Here is a 19,954-nt window from a genome sequence, read left to right as displayed (position 1 = left end):
AAAGTGTGCAGAGCACATAGTTCAGAGTCTGACACCTAGAAAGAAGTTAGTAAATGTTATCCGCTCTTATTTATAGGTAGTATTTTAGGGTGCTGGTTGAAAGTGTGGTAATATAGTCTTTATTTTCACTCTCAGTGACACTAATAATCATTTGTATAATTTTTCTTGGTTCTTTTTACTCTCTTCAGCTGTAAAAAAAAATGATAATAATAATATCCATCTTATAGAACTTTTATGACAGTTAAGCATAATGTATTACTATAGGGACTGACACATAGTAAGTGCTCATAATAATGTTTGAATATTAGTAGGAGTAGTAGAAATAGCATATAACCTGATACCCTAAGATGGCCATAAAATAACATGATAAACTAATTAAAACAAATACAGTGATAAACATGCAATAGTAATGCCCTTTGATAAATGGTATAATGGAAGTATACACGATGCAGAGTAGGGATGTGAGTAAGAAAGAAGCTGATTTGGCTACGGGAATCAGGGGAAACTTAACAGAACAGCATTTTATAAGAATTTGAGACTTAGAGGAGATATCCAGAAGGCATTCCAGGCAGAGAGAACAGCATGAGAAAGGAAATGGAGTGTGAAAGAGTTGTGGAAGGGTCAAGAGGTTTACCCAAGGTCACAGAGGTCGATGGAGGTGGGGGTAACTTTGGAGTTGAATTTCAATAGCTAGGTATGATGCCTCTTTTCGAGCCCTGAAAATTTTCTTGCTACCCTGGCTTAGTGTTGTTCTCAGCTGTAAAAAGCCATGTATGATAAATAAATTCATCCTGTAGCAAAGATGAATTATCAATTGATGTTTTTTCCTTTGTCCTGAGAGGCACCGAAATTTCCAAAGAACAGTTCCTTCTTTGAGACAAGCATTTAATTTTTCCGATGATGACGGTATTCACCTGTTCCGGCAACTGAAAATTGGGGCCTTTTCATTTGTAGGTATAAGAAAAGGGGAAGAAAAAATAGGAATTGTCATGAAATATATAAGTGCTTTGTCTCAGAGGCTGCTCAGAAGCATGAATTCAGTTTTCTGCTGTCATTGTGGGCTGTCTTGTAGCTAAAGCCTAGTATGATGTCGAGATTCTAGCTGGTAGAAGGACCTCAGAGGATACTCCTGTAGGCTGGTATTCTTTCTTAATTATTATGCCTTAATGAGTGTCACAGAAAGGATCCAACGGTTAAGTAAAATGTGTGTACAAGAACTTCTGTGTGGGTGCCAGGTAGTTTTTAGCTATTTAAGCTCAGCAGTAGCCTGAGTACAGGCTGTCAACTACTCACAACCAGAGTATGCTCCAGCAGTGCACTTACTAAGTCAGTTGTTTAGAACTGGGTGCCTTTTCCCATAAAAATAGTCATAGAAAGAGTTCAGGGTTTCTAGGTCAGCCTATGAGATCTATTTTACTAATACTGTACTATTTTATCCCTGTTGCTTTTGGAAACCTGCAACATGAATTGTTAAGCAGAGGCAGCAGTTTAGAGATGGCTTATGCGACTCTCCATACTTTATTCCTTACATTTACTTTTTCCTGGGATCATGAAAAGTGCAAGAAGTTGGTCTGAGGTATTGTTCTGTGGGCCAAAAAATCGTGTAAGAGTGGGAGTAGCCTATAGAGAAAAGAGGAAACTGTTTAAACCCTGTATCCAGTAGAGCGTTAGCCTTGCGAGGGCAGGAATCCTGCGTTTTTTTCATTGCTGTGTAACAAATATCCACTATGTTGTCCAATGTATCATAGGAACTTAAACTCATGATGAATAAATTAATACATCATAAAATTAATCCTTTAGATCAAATTGTTTTAATCTAAAACAATCTAAGAAAAATTTGTCTTTCTTAAAAATCCCACAAATAGGACATCAGCAAATTCAGATGAAATAATTAAATATAAAACCAAAACAATGAAAAGTAAAATCAGCTTTTATCCTTCTAGCCCTACCCTTGAGAAACAACAATTAGTACTTATCTGGTGATCTTATCTGTGCACTTACAAACATTCATAAAAACATTAAAATTCGTAGTTTTTCTCCCTTTATTTTACTTAAACAGGGCCATTCTCTATGTACTTTCTGCGCCTTGCTTTTTATCCCTAACATGCGTTTTAGAGATCATCCCACCTTAGAACATATAGATCTAACTCATTCTTTTTAACTGTTCCATAATCTTCTGTACTAAAAATACATATTAAAATGTATTTAATTATTTCCCATTTGTGGGTATGTAGGTGTCTCCAATCTTTTGCTATTACTATACTGCACTATTTTTAATACCCTGGAACACATTTCATTGTGCATATGCCAGTATTTCTTTCAAATAGCTACCCAAAGTGAAATTGCTCTGTTGACATGTATGTGCATTTAAAAATGTTATGTTAACCATAAAATTGACCTCCCAGAGCTCCATAACGATTTGCATTCTCATCAGCAGGGTGTGAGAGTGTCTGCTACTTCTTCCCCTCACCAACACTGGATATTATGCATCTTCTATTAATATGCTAATTTAAAATATGCTCTTTCATTTAATTTGCATTTTCCAGATGAATTGATAGATTGAACCGCTTTTAAATTAGTTATTGACTTCACCTTCATATGTTTGGTGCTTATCTGACAACTTTGTTTTATTTTTCTGATTAATTTCTAGTTGTTCTTTATTTTATTCTGAATATTAATCCTTTGTTATATAATTTGCAAATACATTTCCCCATCTTCTGCTTGGTTTTGAACTTTGGTTAACTTTTGCCTTATAGAAGTTTCAAACTTTGAGAACACTTTTCTTATTTGACCTCTTAAAATTGACCCACCTTCCTTCTTGAAGTATTTCCCACATTAATTTTCCTAGACACCATACTTGTCTGGTTTTCCTCCTAATTCGCTAGAGCTCTTTCTTAGTATCCTTTACAGGTTCTTTCTCCTCTATCTGGCCTCTGAATGTTGGAGTTTTTGGGACTTTGTTCCTGATACTCTTGTCAAACTACATTTTCACTTTGTGTGTCTTAATCATCAGTAGCTTTAAATAACAATCATCATGGTATCAACTCTCTTTAATTGGTATCTCCAGGTCATAGCTGTCCTCTGAGCTCCAGGCCACCACATCTAACTTGCTTCTTTGACAACTCCATTTAGTGCCTCTTTGGAATGTCAGATTTAGTGCATCCAAAACAGAGTTCCATATCCTGCACCCCAACCACAAACTTCCTAAGTCTTCCCTATCTCCATAAGTAGAACCGTCACCTATACTATGTTCCTAAAACCAGACACTTTTTGTGGCTCTGAGGGAAAACTAACATTAGAAGGCAGACTTAAAGATTTTTAAAAAGGAAAACCAATCAGCTGATATTGAAAATAATGGAGTTAAATCAAAATAATGTAAAATTCAGCCGTAGGGGCAAAACGTAAATCACAGTCCAGCTCAATCTTGTCCAGCCCACTTAGAGTCAGGGTTAGGGTACCACTTCTCATGTTTATTTTGACTCTTTGGATACATTTGGTAAGAAATTTATCAGTCTGTCAACTTTTCCATCCTGCTCATTTTCTCTGTCTTGTCTACAAACTGTGAAGATCAGTAACTTGTTCAAATCTAAGTCATTTTAAATTTCTTTTCTACAAAGGAACTAAGGTTAAATCAGATGGGACTATTCTTAGTAATTTCATGTTGACTCCTATCCTTGGGTATTCACTGACTATTCAAAGAAATAATCAGTTTAATAGAAGCTCACCTTAGGATTGATATTAAACTCTTCCTTCTATAGAAAACACTCTTTTCACATTTTCTTACTTGGGTCATCTGTTCTTTTCTACTTCCTCTGAATGGCAATGGCCTGTTTACAGTACTATTTTTCATGGCATTTTGCTGCTTTAGACTACAGAATTCCTCATTTAATTCCTATAAGGCCAATTATTCCTTGGTAGAAATGATGACTTTCTCTTCTCTATGTACCAAATAGTCCCTCACGTAGTGTCTGCAAAATAGTGGCTTATCACATGATCAGCACATTTTTGCTGGTGAAATATCTTCATGATTATCTTCAGGTTTATGAAGGATTCAAATGCTCAAAATGAAAATTATCTACTTTTAAAAATAATCTTCCCTGAGACTCTAAAAAGTATAGTCTACAACCCAAGAATCACACTGGGGAGAGCCAGATCATGGCAGCACACTGAGACTGTGGGATTTTTTTCTCTTACAGTGTTCTTGAGAAAATGAAATTGTACTTTTCCACATTGAATTAAAAATGAGCCAGTCTTGCTTCAGTGGTTTAGAATAGTATATTTACAGTGCTTGGCCCTATCCTCATAGCCCTTTGACTTACAGAATATTTTATTATTAAACAAGCAAATGGGTAGCCAATGAAATAAAATATGCTTTTGCAAGACATTTTTAGAGGACTTTGATCACTCAGATTGTATGAACTGATGTACATAGTGGCAGAGATGCCTGCAATTGTTGTTTTCTGTTGGATAGTTAGTTGTCTTTTGGGGGAATGTCCAGTCCACAATCGAAATAGAAGTGAAGGTACCATTTGATTGGTTGATGAAATAGTTTGTCCAGATATTACATTACATAGCCTTTAAAAAATAGTTTCCAAATATGAATCATTGTCATATAAATTTTTCTTGGGGCAACTTTAACTTGTATGCACACATATATAAGAAAGAGGTATAATGTCAGCATGTGCAATGGATTCGAACAGCTTCATCCTGTGTGTGAACTGATTCTCAGTGAATATGGAGCCAGCTTCTCTCTCCTTGTCACAGCCTGATTCTGTAGCTGTGTTGTCCACATCTGCCAATATCTCTTAGTCTTACAGAAGTCACTTTCACCACTCTAGGAAACTCACATCAAACATAACGGCAGAAAAGGGAAGGAATAATCTAATGAGAAAACATTGGCTACATTTCTACTCAAATCAGGAATAAGACAAGGATGCCTTGTCACCTCTACTGTTCAGCATTGTATGTACAAAATCCAAATGACAAAAAGAAGAAACATGAGGTATAAAAATCAGTAGAGGAAAAAAGAGCATTTAGGGCATTCAGGTTACCTAAGTGTCCATCAATAGATGCATGGATAAAGAAGATATGGTGTGTATACACACACACACACACAAACACACACACACACACACACACACACACACACACACACACAAATAGAATATTACTCAGCCACAAAAAATAATGAAATAAAGCTATTTTCAGCAGCATGGATGGACCCAGAGATTATCATACTAAGTGAAGTAAGTCATACAGAGAAAGACAAATATCATACGATAATGCTTATGTGCAGAATCTAAAAAAATGATACAAAGGAACTTATTTACAAAACAGAAATAGATTCACAGACATAGAAAATAAATTTATAGTTACCAAAGGGGAAAGGGTTGGGGGAGGGATAAATTAGGAGTTTGATATTAACAGTATACACTACTGTATATAAAACAGATAACCAACAAGGACCTAATGTATAGCGCAGGGAACTAGACTCAATATCTTGTAATAACCTATAATGGAAAATAATCTGAAAAAGAATATATATATATACACACACATATATATATACACATACATTCTTATATATGTTTTATATATATATATCAACTATACTTCAAGTTTTAAAAATGTTTTTAAAATGTTCAAAAATTAAAAAACAAGAGCAAACCTGTCACTATTTATAATGGATCTTGAAAATTTACTAAAATTTACTAATGTCTTGAAAACTAAGACATTTCACAGAGATGTCCAGATATTAGATAAGACTTGACTTTCAGTGACTCCTACATACTAGAAATAACAAATTAGAAAAAACACTACTGCCCACAGAAGCAGTAACTAAAATTACTTTTTTTAAAAGTAAGAGAAAAGTATAAAACCTTTGTGAAAGAATACTTTAAACTTTACTGAAGGAGAAGAATAGAAATATTGCTAAGAGTCCATGCTGGATAGCAGAAGAGATTCTGTGAAATCCATATTTTTCTTTGAAGTTACAGAAATTCATTAGAAGTCCAGGTTTGCATGTGCTGGAACTTGATGTATTAGGTTCTCTTTTTTCTTAGTTGACGTATAGTTGATTTACAACATAGTGTTAGTTTCAGCTGTACAGCAGAGTGACTCAGTTATATGTGTGTGCATATGTGTGTGTGTTCTTTTTCAGATTCTTTCCCATTATAGGTTGATATATTAGGTTCTGAGTTTGATTCACAGTAATCATGGACTGAGCACCTAATGTGCCAGGCACTGTGTATGAGCTGGTAAATATATAGGTAAATTAGAGGTGATGTTCCACTGAGCTCAGAGCCTGACGAAAGAGGTACATAAACAACTAATCTCAGTACAGTGGACATGGCGGGGGTCATGCACAAGGTTTAACAGGAGGGATTGCTGCCTAGCCAGCAGTTTTCCTGTCATCACTGATGATGGTCATTTAATCTCTGCTTGAACTTCTGCAGTGAGAGAAGCTGATTTACTGCTTACTCAATAAGCCTGCTCAATGGTTGGGTATCTCCAGAGTTGAAAAGGTCTTTCTTACATTGAGTTGAAGTCTCAATCCCTACGACTTCTATCCACTGGCTCTAGTTCTGCCTGGAGCAAAAGAAAACTAGGTCATTTCCTTTTTGTTGAAATGACCCTTTCTATACATTTTAGTTATGTGTCCCATCTGAGGCTTTTCTTTACAGTCTAAATATCCCAGTTTCTTCCTTTACTCTACATGCAATGTTGTTGAAAGTTTGAGAACATGATTATGTCTCCTTATTTGAAGCCTTTAGTTTTACTTTTCTTGATTATTTTTCCTTCACAGCATGGTGGTTCAGCAGACCACCTGTGTTAGAATCACTTGGAAGTTTAGTGAAAACACACTCTCCTAGATCCCATTCACTGAATCAGGGCTGGTTTAGGAAATGACGTTTTTGGCAAGATGATTCTAATGGATATTAAACTTTGAGAATCACAGTCTTGGACGTTCATGGATTGAAACAGTCCAGTGTATGTTGTCATTGATTGTGCTTTGGAGTTATTACACATTTTATAATTCTTAGTCTTTTAGAGTCTCTTAAAAGATAACAGTTTTATCTGATATTAACTAGTAAAATATGGGAGAACTTTCCTTTGGAAGCTTGCCTCAGTTCAGTCATTCTTCAAGCCAAGTGATGATCCCTACTTGGGAGGCATACTGTGAACACATAGACTGTGACCACACATAGTCACATGGGTGACAGGTGATAGGAGAAAGTCATATGGGCTTGATTTGGGGGTTCTTTGGGGCTCTGATTCTGGAGTTCTTTGTTCATTGGAGGAACGCCAAGGATTTTGCCAGTCTTGTTAACTGCTCTGTCCTCAGAGCCTAGTGAAGTGCCTGGAACATTGTGAGACTTGACAAGGGAATGAAGGAATTAATGCTTCTGTTCCTTCTCTTCTGGCCCAACCTCTCTTCTGTTTAGCTGTCTCTATGCTGAGTAGCCCAGATGATCCAAGGCAGGGTAGGGACTTGGGGTGCTGACGATCGTTTTAGAACAGAGATTTTCTCTGCTTGAAATCTACCAAGGATTCCAGTTTTGGCTTCCTGGGTAAATAATTCCTATCCTGCCTATGTCACTACCTCACTGTGAAAATCAAACAAGATAATGGATGTGAAATTACTTTGCTAACTGCAAAGCTCTGTCCTCATGGGAGAGATAATTATGTTATAAAAGCAGACTATTTATAAGTTAGGTAACACAAGCAGAGATTGCCTGCAAAATTTAGCTTTGAAAATGGGTTTCTCTGCTCATGCCAGTCTATGATATCTTCCCTGCTTTTCCAAGTTTAGATCTTGCTCAAACCTAGGTCACTCACCTGATTCCTGAGAAGGCTGAGAAATTCTGCAAGCACTTCCCTAAGAACTTCTTACCTATCTGACTGGGCTCTTGGTTATCATCCTCTGTTATCCACCCACAATCGCCTTGATAAACAGGTTTTCCATTGACCTGGAGGTCTGTAGACTGTGGTGTCCTATTGAGGAACCACTAGCCACATTCCCAGAGCTCAGTAGCTATATATTGTAAGTGGCTACCTGATTAGACAATGCAAATGTAGAATATTTGATTCATCATAAAAAGTTCTAATGGACAAAACAGCTCTAAAGCAATTTGAGTCCCTCTCTGGAAGAAGGCAATATGTATTTTCTATCAGACTTACTAACTCTTATTATCCACCAAGACTCAATAATAAGTAAGCTGATTCTAGTGGAAGGGCTATGTACGTCTTTGGCATTTCCATGCACAAGATTAGTATATTCAGATTTATAGGTGGAATCAATAAAGGAGAAATTTATGAGGGTAGAGAAAAAGTGAAAGTGAGAAACAGGCAAAGAGAATGAGGTTCCCCCCCCCCAAAAAAAACAGTAGAAGCAAAAAATTTCCTTTCAGGTCATTATTGCCTCTTGTTTTAATCAGAACTTATAACTGTATTTATTTTTTTGTTTACTTCTCTGTTGTCTGTCTCCCATGTCAGACTGTCAGTCCCTGAGGGCAGATAACAATCGTTCTATCCTCATGAATTTCCCCAGGGTGTAGTACTTTACTCAGTAAATGTTATTTGTTGAATGAATGAATGGATGCCCTTATCAGACCCTACCCAGACCCTGTCGTTCCTGTGGACTGTATTTACTCAAATAAATGTTCACCACTTTAAAAAAAAATTGTCAATTCCATAACTGGAATAGTTAGTTGTTTTTCCACTGTGAAGCCACTTGCCAACTTTTAATTTCAACCCACCAGAATTCGCCGTTTAAATAAAGGTTTTCACACAGTGGATTGGAAGATTAACCATGAATGAGAAAATAATTTAGGTTTGATTTACTTTGGATCCTCAAAGTTTTCTGCTAATGTTGTAAAGTTGTTTGACATTTAAAAGCCATTTTTTGGCCTTTACCTTGAACTTTGGAGGCTACAATTGGATTCATCATTTACCTCATTGTTTTGAGCCAAAGTAGACTTAATCTGGATGAATCAAAGATGGATGGTGGTGACCTTGCCTTCTCTTCCCCAGCCTCCTCTGGGGCTGGCTACATAATTTGCAGCCCTGACGCATAATGAAAAAGTGGGGCCCCTGGTTCAAAGGCCAGGAACAATTTTCCTTAAAAGATATTAAAATGTAAATCCTTTTTTGTTCATCTGTAGTCTTTCAACTTGTCATATGTATTCTGTTTGCAATTTACCTTTTCTCTACTGGAAAAACAAAATACAATTTTAAATTACTAGCAGAAAATTTACCATTCATCTTTATATTGTGCAATGACAGTTTTAAATGCAAAAATAAGAGCATTTAACTTGTATGTGGAATCACTAAAATTACACAAATTATACAAATCCTATTTTGTAGTTCAGATGTCCTTATGTGTTTTATTTTCACCAGACAGTGCACAAAACTAATGCAACTGTTTTTATTTCACTTCTTGATACACACACATTCTAACACTCTCCCTTCGGTTTACTGAGGAGTAAAGAAGGACAGAAGGAAAAAGAACCATGATTTGGTCTAGCTTATCTTTTCTTTCTGTGTCAGTATTTTCAATGTAAGTGCTTGGCTAATACAGGGAAGGACACAAGTGAGAAAAGACATGATAGGATATCTTGACAGTTCCTTTTATTTTAAGACATTACTGCCTTCTTTCTGCATCTGGCAAGTTCTAGTTCAGATGGAAAACATGGACTCTTAGGGCCATCAGCAATCCCTCTTGCTCAGCCATAGACGTGTAGATAGGAACATGAATGTAGAATTGTAGTGGACCCATGATCTGTGGGAATCCAGCAAGATTCAGCAAATACAGGGTAAGCATGTTACAGAAGCTGCTGACAGACGATAGAAGAAAGGAAAATGCTTTACATACACTATGTGTTTACATTGTATTTGCTTTGAGTCTTGTTAAACTCTTTACGTATTGAGATTCTGATGTTACCCCAGAATTCTGTGTTTCCAGAGCATCACTAATGTCATGGGCAGCAAAGAACTATGGTGAACACACATACTGTGCATACTGCCTCTTCTCACATGCCTGCTCCATTGTCCCTCAGGCTTCACAAGTTCAAAGATGAAGTTATCAAGGATTTCGAGATGAGAGCAAGCAGAACTTCACACCAAAGTCTAGATTCCCTTGTGATGACTGCTCTGGTCACACAGTCACGAAGCTGTCCCCAGTCCTGCCCTGATCCCAGCATTGAGCAGCTCTCACAAAATAGTGTTCTTGTTGAGATCACACCAGGAAAGCAGTGAGAATAACATCAGAAGAGCTCCACTTGCCTCATCAAATACTCAGGGTTAGAAAAGCTGGTGCTGTTTGCAGAATGTACTTGCAGAAGTTTAGTAATCAGGTGGCATAGGCTGCCTTCTAGGATGCCCACTTCTGGGCCAAAGTACTGAAGCATAAACATTATCCCTTCTACGGAGACGTGTTGTCAAGGAAAAGTTCCCGCCTTTGGCTCGGAGGAAGGTGAACTTTGGTGTGTAACCAGAGGGGCATTGCACCCAGTGCAGCCTAATGGCTGCAGGGGCTCCAGTCAGGCACACGTGGGCGTCCATCTTGTCCAAGATCTGTCGTTTACCACCAATATAATCTTTAACAATGACCAAACATCTCTAGGGCTCTGTTTCCTCACCTGTATAGTGTGGATAGTATTAGAACCCATCTTCTAAGGCTTCTGTTAAGGTTAAACACGATAACATGTGTGCAGAGCTGAGCCCAGTTCCTGTCACACAGAAAGTGCTTCATGAACAGAAGCTGCTGTGTTGTTATTATACTTGTGGATAGAACATTGTTCATATCTTGGTTAAAGCAAATGACATCTCCAGTTATTTTCTCAGCTTCCTGATAAAGCATTTCTTAAGAAATGAGTCAACAGAAAGTTCTATGTTCTAAACACTGCTCCTTAAACAAGGAATGTCCCTCTGCTAGAAGAAAAGCCAGAAATGAATGAAATTAAATTAATCACACTGTTTATAAATAATTGTTTCAGCAGTATGAGACAAGATTTGTTTCCCGGGTACATCATGCCCTGTGCTGAACAGTTGGGTCTGTTATTTTGAATATGCCTTCTGGCTTTTAAATTACCTGCAGGCATTTTTCTGACCCTACATAAAATGTTAACCGTGTTAAACAAGTTGGGCACATTCTGTGTGTATTTCTCTCCCCCTTTGCTCTGCGGGTGCTCTTATTCTTAGAGTGTTCAGGGTCTGGGTACCAGCCCCCTGAGATTGGTCCCCACTGTGCATACCACCCTGCAGGACAAACCACAAACCACACCCAGCTCCAGAGGTGCTCAAGGTGGTTTATCAGAGGTCAAGGATGGAGGCAGTGTGATGCCTTGACCCTGGTTACACAGTGGAGTCATCTGGGAGCTCCCAGGTTCCATATGTAGAGATTCTATTTTAATTGGTATAGTTGGGGACCAGAAATGTGTATGTTTTAGGAGCTCTACTGTACAGCAGGATTGAGAACCACTGGTGCACTAGAAAGAGCAGGAAGCCTGTCTTCTAATCCCTTAGGGATCATTATCATTTTTCTCAGCACCAATAGAACAAGAAAGTTAAAGTTGATGGTGCTTCAAGTTTAGGCTAGCTCCATGTCTTAAACTACAGAGAGGGTGGATTTACAGTGATAGGTCTCAACTGGGGACAGTTTTGTTTACCAGGGCATATTTGGCAATGTCTGGAGGCATTTTAGGTTTTCACAGCTGGTGGATGCTACTGGCATCCAGTGGATAGAGGCCAGAGATGCTACTAAACATCTTAGAATGCATGGGACACCCATCCTCTCCCTCTCAAAGGATTGTCTGGTTCCAAATTTCAAAACAGTGCAGAGATTGAGAAACTCTGCTTTAAACTAATCCTCTGAGCTTTGCAACAAAGCACCTCCTTACCACTGCAGGAGAGGTCTTTGAACAATGCCAGGAGTTATATGTGCTTTTATCTGCGCACTTCAGTGCAGCTCCTGCATCCTTTGGCTCCTCTTAATCCACATCTACTCCCAAGGCAAGACAAGGGGGTGGGAAAAAACCCACAGAAGGCAATTGTTTCTGAGAGGAAGTGCCCTGAATGTCCGTGGTTCGAGTGCCGGCGGTAACCTTGCAGATAAGCCCTTTCCATGAGGCAGACTCTCTGAGCTTGTTCCCTTACAGCGTGTACTTGGCAGGGATGCAGCCATCCCAGTTTAGTCAGAGCAGCTGTTCAGGAAGGAATTGCCTCCAAAGCACACTAAGAGACCCACCAGAAAACCATACCCCTGTGTAAATGTGTGCTTAGTCCACAGAGTAATGATGCCCAACCGTGACCCATAGAAGTAGTAAACGTTTCATCTTATTCTGGGTGTCAGCAGACTGGAGTGTCTCCAGGAGAGTATAAACATCATGGCTTTCTTTGCAGAATTCATGACATATGAAGAACATAAAGAATGGGGGATGCTGAGGTTAGGACCTGAAGAAAATTCAGATCATAAGCCTTGCTTTTAATATAACTGAGGACTGTTATGGGAAAGAAGGATCCAGTTTATTCTGCAAGGTCCCGAGAGAGGTGGGTACAAAGTATTGAAGTTTTAAGAATATTTATTTTAGCAGAAAATGGAACAGACCCTTTTACTAAGATATTCCTAATAAAGTAGAAAGAGAAAATTGGATGATCACCAGTCACTTAGAAGTGTTGATTGACCATGGGTCCCTAGAAGCATTGACTGATTTTTAGTCAGCATGGCCAAGAAAGAGGTGGGAGGTTGAAGGAGACGTTCTCAGGCACTTCCTTTGTGATTGTGTGAAATATAGAACCACAGAAGTCCTCCCACAGTTCAGTTAAATACAAAAGAGAAAAACCTACTTCAGCTGGTGTAGCATTTTCTTTGGTTGAAGGTGGAGACCTTCTGGAAAGGTTACCAGTGGGAAGAGATGTACCAGAGGTGATATTGTCAATTGCAGGGGGGGCCATCCTCTTTCCCTTTATGATTCTTCTAGTAATCTGTCCAGTGGGAAATTTAGACACACTTAAGGAAGAAATCCATTCCTAGGCTCTGTAAGTGCTCCATGGTAAACAGCTGATTTGATACATGAGATTATGTTTGAGAAAAATATTGTCATATCTATGCATCAGGATAAGTTTATATTGTTTGAGGCTTTAATATGAAAAGAATTACTGTTTAAAGATTTGTAGGGAGAAGGAGACCTATCCTATGAAGAAATGTGCCTTCAATCTGTTTTTCATGTTCTTCCTTTTTCACGTGGGCACCGTTAGGACCAGGACTTTAGGCTCTGGAAGTAACAAAGCAGCACCCCAACCTAGGGGAAATGAGAGCACTGCTGAATCAGTGCAGGGTTATGGCTGAAAGCATAGAACTTGGCATTTGATGGACCTTGGTCTGAATTCAGGTCCTGCCACTTTGAAGCTGTGTGATCCTGGGCAAGTTACTTGACCTCTCAGTGCCTTGATTTCTTCCTGTGCAAAAGTGGGAGTAAAGGTGGTTCTTGCCTCATGAGACTGTTCTGAGGCTGGTGTGATACACTGTACATATAGTGCCTGGAATAAGTTACTGGTAAATTGTGTTCTCCCTGTCATAATCATCCTCTTAGTAGGCGAAAGGGCAGAACACAGGTCGGGAAGACAAGGCTCCTGTTTCTGGAACACTGGTTCATTGTCAGAACAGGTCTGAGGGGAAGTGGTTTGGTGTCAAAGTCACCATAATATCCTCCTCATAAGGGATGGGATAGGTCCTGAGCTGTAAGTTCAGAAGGAGAGGGAAAATTACTTCAACTGCAGGGATTGGGGAATTGTGGAGAAGGAAACGAGGGAGAAAGTTCTAGCTGCTGTCCTACAAGAAGTGTGTGAAGTCATCTCTCACCTTTGAGCAAGGAAACCCAATGGATGGCTTCTAGTTATAGAAACAAACATGAGTGTGCTCTGGTTTATATTCGACCAGAGAGCCAAGAATTTGCTTTTCACTAAGTGATTTCTGAATTGTCTTTTCTCATTCACATGGCTATTTTAGGTTATTTTTAGCAGGATTCTTTGAAACATTTCACAGCTAGAATTGTTCTCGGGGAACTTTTTATTCTCTAAGAAATGAGTAAATCTATATTTTGATAAACCTGACAAACAAATATATTTGGTGCCTGCTCATATTCCTTTTATTCTTTTCAGACTTTTATTTCCCTTGGGGCTGGTATAATGTAATTTTTATCCTGTTTGTGAATTGGCATTGCCTGCTGTGAGTTTCTGACTTTAGGGAAAGGAGTGTGTGTGTGTGTATGATTGTCATGTATAATAAGGAATTGCCTACAAATAATTTGGTTTCCTTGTCCAGACATCACCATCTTCATTATCATCATTCTTAGCATCTACCATTTCCTGAGCACTGGCTTTATATGCTCAGCACTGAGCTAAGTGCATTCATTACCTATGTCATCTTATTGAATCCTTACTATAATCATGGGAGCAAGTATTATCCCCATTTTCCTGATGGAGAAATTGAGACTCAGAGAGATTAAATAACTTGGCTAATGTCCTATAACTGTTGAGTGGTAGGGCCAATATTCTAACACATGTTCATCTGATTTCAGAGCCCTGGTTGTTAACCACTAAGCTATGCTCCTTGCCATTAACCATGAAGCTGTGCTCCTTGCTAATTAGTTGGAAACTCTTGAAATAATGCAGAACTTTTGATTTGTAGACATGGGAAGGGCTTCAGAAGTGATTTGTTCAAATACCCCAACCAACTTATCTGGTAGTTAGTTGTCTGTCTCTACTCCCACGGCAGTGCAGCTTATTATCCAAGGCAAGACACTGGCAGGGTTTCACATTATAATGTTTTCCTTTGGGACTATGTGTATAACATAACCATAGAGAGAGAAGCTATCTCATATGTATTGTTCAAGAGGATGGAAAGGCCATTCAGGCATGTGGGATTTTAAACTGTAAATGCCAGCTGGATTGAGCTATGATAGAATAACCTTGAGCAATATAGTGTGACTTGCAATGGGCAAATAGTGAAGGGTATGTCTTCTTGCCTGACCCAATCTGGTTTTCCAACTCATTTCCCTCAACTTCCCCCCAACCTAACTCCCTATGCAATAAGCATGCTAAATTGATCATTTTTCCTTAAATAAATAGTTAATTCTCTAGTCTCTGGATTACTTCTGCTGCCTCAAATACTCTTTCTCACTTTCTTGCCTGGCACAAGCCTACTTATTCCTTGAGGCACCACATAAGGTTCCAATATGGGCTCTTTAAACTCTCCTGATCCCTGCTCCCTCAGCCTCCAAGCTAATCACTTCCTCTTCTGGGCTCTCATACCACCTGCTTCTCTTTTTCTTGGAGGCTTAGCTCATCCTGTGGGATCTTAAGTACTTTTATGCACCCAACACACCCTCTGCTCATCTGGGCAGCTTCTCAAGAGCAGGACATTTTCCTACCTGCAGTGTCTAAGAGTCGAGGATGCCTGTTTGTGAATGTGCACATTTAGTGATGCTGGTGCAGTGAGACTGAATTGGATTGCCTGGTTTGGATCGTGGCTCCACCTCTCCCTACATGTTTGACGTAGGCAAGTTACTAGTCCTCATTCCACTCAACTAGAGCCTGTAAATATTAAAACTTTTGTGATAGGATTGTGGTGAAAATTATAGGAGATAATCCATGATTAGCTTAACACAGTTAGTGGCACATATTAAATACTCAGTAAATATTGTCTGTTTTTATTACGAATCCATACTTTTAAGGTGTTTTCCCCTACGTATTTTTAGATTCTGTCATATTGAAATAGTTCAGCAGAAAAAGCAGGCAGTCTGAGTCTCCAAAGATTCAAAGTTCCAATCTTTCATTTGTCATTTAGGAACTGTGGTAGACAATGGAAAAAAGTCTCACAAGGAAACTGGTTTGACTTTAGTTACACGTATGTGTAACTATGAGAAACAGAGGTGCATTGGGATTAAAATAAGCCATACCTACTGATTTGATCTTGCACTTTGGCATGTTGAAACATGGGTATATCTGAGGCTGGTGATGGAATTAAAGGGCCCCTGGGAATACAGTTTGTTCAGCCTACAAGGTTAGGCATCCCAAACTACAAATTCAACTCTTTAAGGTCCTTTCTGTAAGTAGCACAAAATAATAGAATGAGTGCTGGCCTAAGATCCCAGAGTTTCCACCCTGAGGATGTGGTACTTTATGTCCCTTCCAAGACACTATGCTCCCTGCAGTTCAGTTTTCTCATCTACCTAATAGAGGTTTTTGTAATTTGTCTACTATTTTTACAATTTTCACCCATGTCAGCATTCTACCCATGCTATTATTTATTTACTATTTGTCTTTAAATACATTTTTAATCTGAATAAATCTATTTGTAGAGGAAACTCTATATCAAGACGTTAAATGCAAACCCATATAAAGAAGATGATTTTTAAAATAAATCGATGAAAAGAAAAGAAGACAAATTGTTATTACTTGCATGAATTATTATCAAAATTTAACTTGATCCCATTGCTTGCCAAGTGCTCTGAGTCAAAAGCCTGCTCTCTATTCTTTTAAGAATTAGAGACTTAAAGCCAGAGTGGGGCCAAACTGAGTCTTTCTCTTTAAAATAAGCAGAATGACTGAAAGAAGTATTGAATCTCCTCACCGTGATTAAAATGACTTAATACTGTATTCCATTGTTTGGCATATCACCCATGGAACATATTCCATGTTTGGGAAATACTGCATCTTCCAGAGTCAATATGTTCTGGTTGATAGTGATCTAAAGACAAGTGAAGAAATTGGCCTAGGTCATCACCTTTTGAATCTTTGAACTTACTGATAACGTTAATACAAGTATGTGCTCACTATTTAGAAACAGTTCAGTTAGTTTTTATCAGCTAATTGTACCCAAGCAATCTGGCTTTTTTTTTTTCCCATCACATGGAAAGCACCTTAAAAATTATTGCTTTGTGCATCTCTGTACATTTTTTGCCACCTCCTTTTCATGGTTCATCACCAAGTCTTTTCTCATTTCTTCATCATCAGTGTCATGGAAGCCAACAAATACTCCTGGTCCACTTTGCTAAAAGGGATTGTTTGCACGTATTTCAATGCTTTTATTCCTATTACTTGTGCATAATCACTGAATGCCTCACACTGCTAGCTCTGGCCCTTCCCACTCACTTGGACTTTCTCTTCACTGCTCCCTATGTCTCTAGTGCTAAGCTCTGCCTCAGGTGTGAGTAGAATATACGTCTTCAGGGACTCATAATCCTGTGTGCGTAAGAATCATGTAGGAGCACTTTTTTAAAATGCAGATTTCTACTTTACTTGCCCTACCCCTGCCCTCTCATCTCTCACTGTTGAAGGTGTGGTGTGGTGTGGATCTCGTGAATCTGTATTTGCTGCGGGTACCTAAGGTAATTCTGATGCACAATCTCTGGACAATTTTGTGAAAGATGACTTAGCTAGTGATCCTTTGTCTCTTTTCCTCCTCTTCCTTCTCCTCTTCCTCTTCCTCCTTCTTCTGGAATGAAAGTAATTGTAAGTCTATTTCATCAACCATTTATATTAAACTTCACTATAAAACTCTACCCACCGCAGAAATGATTTCCATGTTTCCCGGTGGATAGAATTCCTGATTTGGGAGGCAGAATGCCTGATTCATAGCACTGTATCCGCTGTTACCTGTCAGTCAATCCATGCCCCTACATTGCATCTACATTGACAGAGTATTATTTGAAATAATGCTCTGTATCCTGCTTCCTTATAGATTTCAATTGAAGATTAAATGTGGGAAATGTTACAGAAATGCTCCATAAATTGTAGAGGATTTTACTAAAACTATTAAAACAAGAAACAGCATTCAAAAAAACTCATCTGTTAAAAATATCAGAGATTCTTTTTCAATGATGTTTTGCATCAGGGATTTTAAGTGGCTCTGCCAATATTTCTGATCAAGCATATGTTTAAGGAGAGACAGTTGTGATCTCACTGCATTTTAAGTTGTGGCATCTCAGCCCCTCGCTGTCCTATCCTATCCAGATACACTTAACAGCTTTGCCATGTAATTTCACAGATTCAGAAATTGAGGTCTTTCAAATTCTTTAATACAAATCCAAAAATGATTCTCCCTGTGTTTCCAGCGAAACCTTTTCCCTCCACACAGAATGTAAAGTATCAGATACTAACAATAGAATATTAAAAGCCAAATTTGAAGCAATTACCCACAGCTTTGGAGAACAGTCCCACACACAGCTGGTGCCCAGTCAGAAGGTCTGTGTTTGTCACCCACCATTTCTGCTACTCATAGAACCAGAATGTCAGAGCTGCAAAAGATCTTATAGATAATCCTCCTCGTTTAACAAATGGGGAAAGTGAGGCACAGGAAGGGGACTAAGTCACTGAAGCACATATGGATGGAGGCTAAAAGAGCATTAGAACCCAGGTCTCTGTCTTCTGGTGTACTGTTCACATCGCTGAGTTAGTAGGGCCGCCTTGTGGTTGAAAGTGGAAGGGGCTCAGTGAGTGTTATAACTGTGTGCACTGAGTGTGGTTTTTTGCACTGGAACGAGGTCTCTTAGGGTGCAACATATCGCACTATGACTTTGTATCTTGAATGAAGACCTAAAAGGCAGTTGACATCAAACTGTTAACAACAATTAGTTTAGTACAATAGTGTCAAGTGAGGCTGACCCAGGCCTTCTGGGGCGCAGGAACACCCTGTCATTATTCTCAAGCCCCCACAGAGAGGAAGCTGATTGTGAGTCCTCCATGGAGTGAGAAGCTGGTCCGTTTTCCATTCTTCACAACTCCTCTCCTTGGCAAGGGTGCTAAATAATCCTACCTTGAATGCTGAAGTTGTTACGCTTTAGAATGATCTAAATTGACTAAAGTGATACCAAACCAGTAAAATGAAATTTAACTAAGACAAGTGTAGTGCCCTGTATTTTGGCTCAAAATAAAATAAAACAAAACAAATGCACCAATGTAATAAAGAACGAGAGGAGCTGACATCTGTTTGTTTCAAAAAGATAGAAGTTGGCAGCCCGCTTACATAACATATAAGCCTATATCGTATTACCACTGTCAGAAATGAACTTAATGTTGACCACAGTTCATAGAAGTAAATTGATGATGAAAAGTGCATGATATAAATGAGGCTCACTATATACACTTGGGCTCTTTTCTGGTACTGTATTTCGAGAGAGATAATCACAATAAGAATTGTGTTGAAGACAGTGCCCATTGTGGCAATAATCTAGAAAACATAATATGTAATGAACTAGTAAAGACAACGGGAATGTGTAACCTGGAGAAGAGAAAACTTGGAGGACATAATTAGTGGAGGGAAGAATTTTGAGTGGGCCTGGAGGGCATAGCAGTTCCACTGGGTAGAAGCTATAGGAAGGCTGATTTGGGCTGCACATTAAGAAGCTCTTTCTGATAACTAAAGTTGCTCAAAAATAATATAGCCTGGCTGGTCAGCGGAGATTCCTAAGCCGGGGCTAAACAACCACTCATCTGCATGGCATGAGGGGCTTTCCTGCAGTGGGTGGGCTCTTTCATCAGACCACATGTGACATTTCATTCCAACTCTGAGGTTCTATGATCTTCTCCCCTCTCTAGGGATGCAGTGGAGTGTGGTGGCCAGTGGGAGAGTCAGTACCACCCCCCAGCAACTTCTCCTTTGGTGGCTGCTCATCCCAGAGACACTTAGGCCCCTGGGGCAGTGACCCGGAAGACAGCCATCCCTCTGGGAGAGGCCAGGTCTAAGCTGCTGCTTGTGTGTGACTGCATCTGGTATTCTCTTCATCCAGCATCTCGTCTGTTGGTGCAGTCCCTTCACGTCCATTGGGCTTTTCCTCCAGGATTCCAGCAAGTGGCACTTGAGGGAGTCAGGGGACAGGACAGCCCCCTTGTTCCCTGGGGGCTCTCCTCCAGGGATCCTCCTTGAAGGGATCTTTTCATTTCCCAGCGCTCC

At 39.1% G+C, this 19,954-nt stretch overlaps 1 protein-coding gene across 6 annotated transcripts in view; it reads left to right on the top strand.

Annotated features, from left to right (window-relative positions):
• The window catches only part of HTR4 (5-hydroxytryptamine receptor 4), a 353,363-nt gene extending 333,673 nt beyond the window's left edge, over positions 1-19,690 (top strand). For all 6 annotated transcript variants that reach the window (XM_032477069.1, XM_032477072.1, XM_032477070.1 and 3 more), the window contains one exon: positions 19,600-19,690. In XM_032477069.1, coding sequence (XP_032332960.1) covers positions 19,600-19,690 — 91 coding nt within the window. The remainder of the gene's footprint in view (positions 1-19,599) is intronic.
• Positions 19,691-19,954: the final 264 nt, after the last annotated feature.

The sequence above is a fragment of the Camelus ferus genome, chromosome 3, assembly GCF_009834535.1.
Source record: "Camelus ferus isolate YT-003-E chromosome 3, BCGSAC_Cfer_1.0, whole genome shotgun sequence".
Taxonomy (NCBI): Eukaryota; Metazoa; Chordata; class Mammalia; order Artiodactyla; family Camelidae; genus Camelus; species Camelus ferus.
The sequence above is the reverse complement of the archived record's forward strand: the minus strand, read 5'-3'. Positions and strand labels throughout refer to the sequence as shown.